General features: G+C 42.0%; 1 protein-coding gene across 7 annotated transcripts in view; it reads right to left on the bottom strand.

The window, feature by feature from the left end:
- Nucleotides 1–2,899: 2,899 nt before the first annotated feature.
- Nucleotides 2,900–7,509, bottom strand: part of FBXW7 (F-box and WD repeat domain containing 7) — a 111,338-nt gene continuing 106,728 nt past the window's right edge. For all 7 annotated transcript variants that reach the window (XM_072121255.1, XM_072121264.1, XM_072121245.1 and 4 more), the window contains 2 exons: nucleotides 6,783–6,993; nucleotides 2,900–4,791 (listed from right to left, as the gene is read on the bottom strand). In XM_072121255.1, the coding sequence (XP_071977356.1) occupies nucleotides 4,523–4,791; nucleotides 6,783–6,993 (480 nt within the window). In that variant the 3' untranslated portion in view covers nucleotides 2,900–4,522. The remainder of the gene's footprint in view (nucleotides 4,792–6,782; nucleotides 6,994–7,509) is intronic.

Raw genomic sequence — 7,509 nt, 5'->3', positions numbered from 1 at the left:
CACGTCCCACTGGCGTAAAGGTGGCGGATTGGGGCAAATAATTGCAAAAGCTAGCAATGAGCTAGCATTTGCGATTATTTCAGGGCCTCTGCGCCACTGGCGTTGCGCAGAGGTCCTGATAAATATCCCCCCAAATGTCTGTATCCCAGTGTGAACACCCCATCCAATATTCGCTATAGTTTCTGCTAGAAAACTGACCTGGTCAGTCAAGGTGATCTCTTATGGATATACTTAGTGTATCCAAAATGCAGCAGGGGGTGGGGACTTAAGACTGATGTTTAAAAAGCCAGTCTTAAAAGATTCCCCCAACTCCTGTTTTCTGTCTAGTTTTTAGATGTCTTAGATCGGAGGTCCCCAACCTTTTTTTGCACCAGGGACCGGCTTTATGCTAGACCAGTTTTCCATGGTCCGGTGGGAGTGGGGGCGGGGCTTTGGTCATATGGGGTGGGGTTATGGAGGGGTGGAGCTTAGTGCATACTTATATAATTATGACATTTATAATGAGAATGTGATTCAACTTACCATAGGTTTAGAATGAGTGGGAGCACCAGGCTTGTTTCCCTGAATCAGTAAGAGCACTGGGCTTGTTTTCCTGCAACAAGACGGTCCCATCTAGGGGTGATGTGAGACAGTGAAACCCGAAGTGTGTTCCTTATGTCCAGTCTACTCCATAATCTCGTTTTTGCTGTTGTCATGGCAAAAAACCCAGTTTCAGTGTACAGCACTGCTACTAGCACTGCTATATGCACCAGACAGCACTGTATGGGGAGGATACTGGCGGGACCTCTGTGTACAGCGCTGCTAAGTAGCAGCATTGTACATTGAGCGTCAGTGTATACAGCGCTGCTGCTTAGCAGCGCTACACACTGAACACCGGTACCAGGAGCCGCGTCACTGAAGCCAGTCTGCTGTCCCAGCACGCCCCACATAACATGTTCTGCCAGGGGCGTGTCAGTAAGGAGAGCCTGCCGCCCCACCCCGTCAGGAACACACCATGCTGTGCAGGAGGACCGCGTCACTAAGACCCGCCCCGTGACGTACAACAGGTACCATGCTGTGCTGTGGAGGGTTGCGTCACTAAGACCCGGCCGACGCCCCACCCCGTCCTGTATAATGTTCTCTGCTGGGAGCTGCGAGCTGTCACGGCTATGGCAGAAAACATTATAAATCCACACAGAGCGAGCTCTGACCAGGCGCAGGGCCGCAGAGCTAGCTGGACCGGCGGTTGGGGACCACTGTCTTAGATGACCGCTACAGTTCCACTAATAGAGATGTAATCCATTTGAAGACTTGGCTAGTTCATCTATTCATGTCTAATACTCTGCTGCTCCAGACTTCATACGTCTTCCTCCCTCGCTCTCGTTATCCTGTCCTCTTATTTTGAGTTGATTGAAATTAGCAATTGCCATGGCCAGAGCCAGATGTAGTTTGTGGGAGGACAGGCAAAGCAGTGGGCAATTACATGTAGATGTGAAGAATGGGAATTAATGTTTTCAGCTCTCTCTGATGTCATTTTTATTTACAACCCACTTACTAATGTTAAAGCTGTTATTTTTTAGCATTCCTTTTGCTACTTATTGAACTACGCAGATGTTGTCACTCACCAAAAAATATATTATTTACTTGTGTGTTTTAGCAGATTACATGGTCTAAAAGGCAACCCCTGGCATGTGGGGGCTGAGCTGATGTTTGACTTGATTTCTAAGAGGGCTTGTCACATTTCTGAACATGTTTTAGTTCTAGAACAGTTTTTTTTTTTATATGGCTTGGAATTGTGTGAATAAATTGACAACTGGGTGTTACAATTCTTTGTCAAGTCTCCACACGATCTCTCATGGTCAGATCATGGCCCCCATAACAGTCTTGTGCATGAGGCCTTAAAGGGCTGTTCCCATGAAGACAAGATTCTTAATATACTCAGGATAACAAAATAATTCTTGAATTCACTGATGTTAACAAAAATGCGTCATTTCACAGATACAATTCTATCCTGTCTGTACACAATTTTTGCTGCCCCTGGATATGTAAATCTTCTCACTATGGTCACATTCTTCTCCTAAATAGCTTCTCTAGTTTGCAAACTACAGTCCTCCCTGCATTACAAGACCAGCTCAGATACAGGAACTTCCTGCCAGTGCAGAGACTTATTCTACTAGCTACACACACAAAGGTCTTTATCTAGGAGGAGAGGTGTGTGTGTGTGTGTGTGTGTGTGTGTGTGTGTGTGTGTGTGTGTGTGTGTGTGTGTGTTCTCTGATCTGTCATCTACCTTTTTCTGTGTCAGACACTAGTAGAATATTCATAAGCTGAATAAAAGTGTCGATAAACCCTGCAAACCTAACATTCTAAGCACATTGTAAGCACACAGCATCTCATAGCACCCTTTTAATGATATATCTTATAGTTTGGATTTCTTCTAAATAGGACTTGCATAATCTTGCTGTTCATTAGCTGGGCCGAAAAAAAAAGTGTAAGAAAATGTCCCCGGTAGTGGCCCCTACACCTGCGATCCAGGTAACGGCCCCTACACCTGCGATCCAGGTAACGGCCCCTACACCTGCGATCCAGGTAACGGCCCCTACACCTGCGATCCAGGTAACGGCCCCTACACCTGCGATCCAGGTAACGGCCCCTACACCTGCGATCCAGGTAACGGCCCCTACACCTGCGATCCAGGTAACGGCCCCTACACCTGCGATCCAGGTAACGGCCCCTACACCTGCGATATAACGGTAAAGATCTCTATAACTGTGATCCTAGTAATAAGCCCTATGCCTGTAATCCCGATAATGGCCCCGACACCTGTGACCCCAGTAATAGCCTCATGTTATTTTGTCTTGACAGAAAACATTGCCACTGTCCGCAGAATTTATAAAACAAAAGCACCAATAAAAGTCTGTAACATGAAAAAAAAACACATTTTATTGCACTTAAGTTATAAGAAAATAAAATTTCTAAGTGAATCAAACCATAGACACAATCCCTTTAAACATTGTTTTCCTCCATCACATCATGTTGTTACAGAACTGTAAAATGAACAAAATGGAATCTGATTATTTTAAAACCAGACTATAAATAATAAAACAAAAAAAAAAAAAAAAAAAATAGGATGAGGAGGAACGAAAAAAAAAAAAAAGTCTAAGAAAATGTTTTTTTCAAAAGGTCGCATAGGATACAGTGTTAAACCACTTTTTTCACAGTTCAGCTTGAGTTGTGACTCCTGGAACATGAGGCAAATTATTTGACAATTGTAAATGGTTGTATATCTGCACGTGAAGCTCGCACTGCAAAAAAAAAAAACATCTCTTTGCCTTCTGCTTCGTTTGTCATCTGCCCTGTTTTACTGTAACAGCTGTTTTCCCCCAAAATACTGTCATTTTTTTTTGAGTCTGATCGGTTGTTTCTGTCAGTTGTGTTATGTCATATATATAATTTTTTTTACTTTTTTTTTTATTTTTCTCCACATTCACCACAGCCTCACAACAAGAAGTTCCCAAAAGAACAGGCTACAACACCTCTGTTCTAAGGAATGTGTTTACATTTTGCTCAAAAAAAAAAAAAATAAACAAGAAAATAAGCTTTTACACACTTTTTTTCATTTTTTCTTTGCAAGCAAACTTCACTCTTAGTTGTCTGAAACTGTCCCACTTACGGCCTCTTAGAGGCACAGTGGGTTCAATTTTCAGTGGCAAAAAGTCTTTTTTCTGTATCCAAACTAGAAGAAATTTGGAATTCAGCCTGGGACTAAAACGTCACAGCAGTAAAATAATAATAAAAAAAAAATTTGCTTTTTTTTTTCCTTCTCTCCTTTCATTTAGCAGCATAAATATGTTTGGCCACTGGGAATACAGTACAGCTGTGGGACAACAATCCCATTGATAAAAGACCTACTTGCTAGCACCAGCATCGAGATTTAGATCCATCTGAGAACGTAAAGACAAGCTTGTCACCCCCAGAGCAACATATACATTGAAACATGTAGATGGATGCAACATTAAAGTAGAGAAACAGAGGCTAATACTGTGATTGATTGACATTGGCAATAGTCCGCAAAAATGAAAAAGTGATAAAACTGTACAAAAAAAAAAAAATTCACAGTTTTTTTTTTTTTCAGCATTTCAAAAACCAGAAAAGGACTTTGTTGCGACTGCTCTCTTCTGAAGTCAACCAGTAATGTGTGAAACGTTTAGTTAGGGTCCAGCTTTAAGGACAGCCCAGTTGCTGGGCCGCCCCTGCGACCATCTGCAGACGGCTAGAAATAATTGCACCTGGTTACATTTTGAGAGTCCTCCTTTTTGCAAAAGAAAAAGGTAGCCCACATCAAAACGGGAAGTCATTATATGACAAGAGGTCTTCTCATCTACCACGTGTAGGTCTTCACAATAGGGTGTCCCAAGCTTGAATCCTGTTTTGCCAAGGCCAATGGATATTTTTGGAGGGAAAGGCTGGGTAAGAAGTGGGAGGCAGAAAAATGGGAAAATTACGTAGTCTAGAAATTTGGACAAAGGAATTTCCCCAGCCTTCACTTCATGTCCACATCAAAGTCCAGCACCAGCAGCTTTGTCTCTTCAGTCCCATTTCTACTTCCAACTGCACACACAAGCTTTGTGTTGGAGGCCCGAATTCGCCACACAACCCCTCCACTTCCTCCACTTTCTAATGTGACTAGGTTCCGAATAAATTCACCAGTTTTCAAGTCCCATAGTTTTACAGTCCCATCATCGGAGCTGGTTATTACAAAATTCTTGTTGAACTGTAAACAAGTCACAGCGCTTTGATGTTTGTTGGGACCTATGGAAATAAAAAGTACAATGAGTTATGTTATTAACACAGTGAATGTCCAGGAATTTTTTTTTAAAAAAGTAATTCTTCTTCAATCTACATTCTACAGTCAAAACTCTTAAATATATAAAAATATTCTGTGCATCGCACATGAACCCCCCTTCTTTTCTCACTAGTTTGAGTCTGGCTGTAAGGTAACTGGCTGTAGCAGCAGCCAAGTTCCCTCCTTACTGGTTTGAGTCTGGCTGTAAGGTAACTGGCTGTAGCAGCAGCCAAGTTCCCTCCTTACTGGTTTGAGTCTGGCTGTAAGGTAACTAGCTGTAGCAGCAGCCAAGTTCCCTCCTTACTGGTTTGAGTCTGGCTGTAAGGTAACAGGCTGGAGCAGAAGTCTACCTGTCATGCACATCTCCAGAGAAGGATTCTAGAACTCTGTACCTGTGGCTAAGCAACATCCCAAAGCAGAAAATTAGAAGATTGTAGGTAGACTAGAGGCCTATTAAAAAACATTCCTTTTTTTAGTGGCTGAACAATGGACACCATGCTCCGGATTGTTTGGGGAATAGACAGGTAAGTATCCATCAATTTATTATCAAGTTAAAAGCAGAGCATTTACCCCATGTTCCCTACAGACCATTTGTTTTTGAACACTCAAAAAATCCTTGAAGATATTCTTGTTCAGCTTTCATTTTCTTAAGTGGGAAATCAAAGTTTTATGATTAAGAGTCTGTGGGAATCAAAACGTGTCAGATGGGACAATCATCTTTTTCTACGTTTTTATCGTGTTGGTTCAGTACTTTTTGAATAAGGACTTGCAAATAACCAGTATCCATGGAGCTTCTGATCTAATATGCGCACGTCCTACAAATATATTGTAACCCAACAGCGGTCGTGGGTCCATAAATTCTATCTCCACCCATTCTGTTGTTGTGGAGACTTCCAGCAATGGAAATCTACAACTAAAGTAGAGCAGCACAGTGGCTTAGTGGTTAGCATTACAGCCTTGCTGCGCTGGGGACCAGGGTCAACATCTGCAGAGAGTTTTTATATGTTCTCTCTGTGTTTGCATGGGGTTTTTCTCTGGGTCCTCCCACACACCAAAACATACTGGTAGGTTGATTAGATTGTGAGCCCCATTGGGGACAGGGGCCGATTTAGCAAGTTCTGTGCAGCGCTGCGTAATCTGTATAAATAAATAAATAAAGGAATTATTATTATTATAAGGGCTCAGATTAGCCCTTATAAACCTTCCTCCAACAGCTTTGTCAGAAGTGTTGGGTTATAAAGAGTTGTAATAGTAACACATCTAAAAAGGTAAAAATATGGGAATTTAGGCAGTACAAGGCAATACACTGCATCAAGACTGAATGCTCCATTACAATAATGATAAATTTAGCTAACAGACCAGAAAAAAAATCTCAAGAATGACATATCAAAAATCAATCCTTGCATTACTCCGAGCTTACCAGCACCTTACAAGACTCAATGACTTAATTAGACTGGGAGGCAGCATAAGCCGTCTAGTCAAATAAATCAAGAGAGTGGAATGAGGAGGATTTCCTCTCCTAAGAATAGATGCAGGAAAGTGCAGAGGACAATGGAGCTTTTTATTTCCCTGCAAACATTTTTTCTTCTAAGAGGCTCTTTCAGAGACTTTATTCCAAGCTTCTGCCATTAAACCTAAATTGTAAACTATGTTAATGCAGGTTTCACAGCTGACGCTTATCACTGTTTTCTAGAGCGTGAACAGATCTGACATCTCGGAACACAAATTGTTATTTCATAGATTTAATATATTAACTTGTTTGAGCTCTGGGAGCTGAAGGCGGCCCCTTATGTAGCTAAGAACTTACAGAGAACTACTACATGTAATGGATCACTATCCTTAAAAACCGTAGGAAAAGAGCACTGGATAGGCCGCCAATGTTCATTATGCTCCCACATGATGTGACACATCCCGATCCTGTTGTCTTACTAAATACCATTCAGACAAGTCAAATTACCTTGCAATGTTTGTAAACACTGTCCGGTCTTAATGTCCCAAATTTTAACAGTAGAATCTGCGTTTCCAGACACGAGAATGTTGTCCTTTAGTTCCATTCCACTGGTTAATGACTGGTGCCCGGTAAGAGTGTGGATACAATTCCCGGTCTCCACATCCCAGACTCTGATTGAGGTATCCAAAGATCCACTGACAACATGGATGCCATCAAACTGCAAGGCAAAAACAAAGAGGTTATACAGAAGTCAATGAAGACCGTGCATGTGCAGTGTAAGGCTGTCCATACACATTACATAAGCAGTCTATCTATCCCGACATACTAGTAAATATGCAGCTCAGCTATACCGGCATGTATTCAGATAGGAGAAAACTAAAGAAATGGGCAAACAAATAGGCCTTGCCCATCTCACCCATGGCATATGCCACAGATTAGCATCCACTGGCCACTCACAATTGTAATTATATTAAAATGTGGCCTTCTTAAAGGAAATCTATCATCAAAACCAAGCATGATAAACCAGGGACGCTTAGGGTATATTCAGATGGCTGTCTGTGGGGATGTTTATGCTGCTGCAAATTTGAGGCCGTATATAACTCCTCATAGCCGCTATGGCGGAGATATGGTTACGGACTGTACATGGGGAAAAAGATAGAGCATGTTCGATCTTTCCCTGTGTGTTCGGCCGTGCAATGCTTTTCTCTATGGAGGGGTCACATGCTCCTCTCCA

Source organism: Engystomops pustulosus, chromosome 1 (genome assembly GCF_040894005.1).
Source record: "Engystomops pustulosus chromosome 1, aEngPut4.maternal, whole genome shotgun sequence".
In the NCBI taxonomy this organism is placed as follows: Eukaryota; Metazoa; Chordata; class Amphibia; order Anura; family Leptodactylidae; genus Engystomops; species Engystomops pustulosus.
Note: the sequence above shows the minus strand (reverse complement) of the source record. Positions and strands in the feature narration are given on the sequence as shown.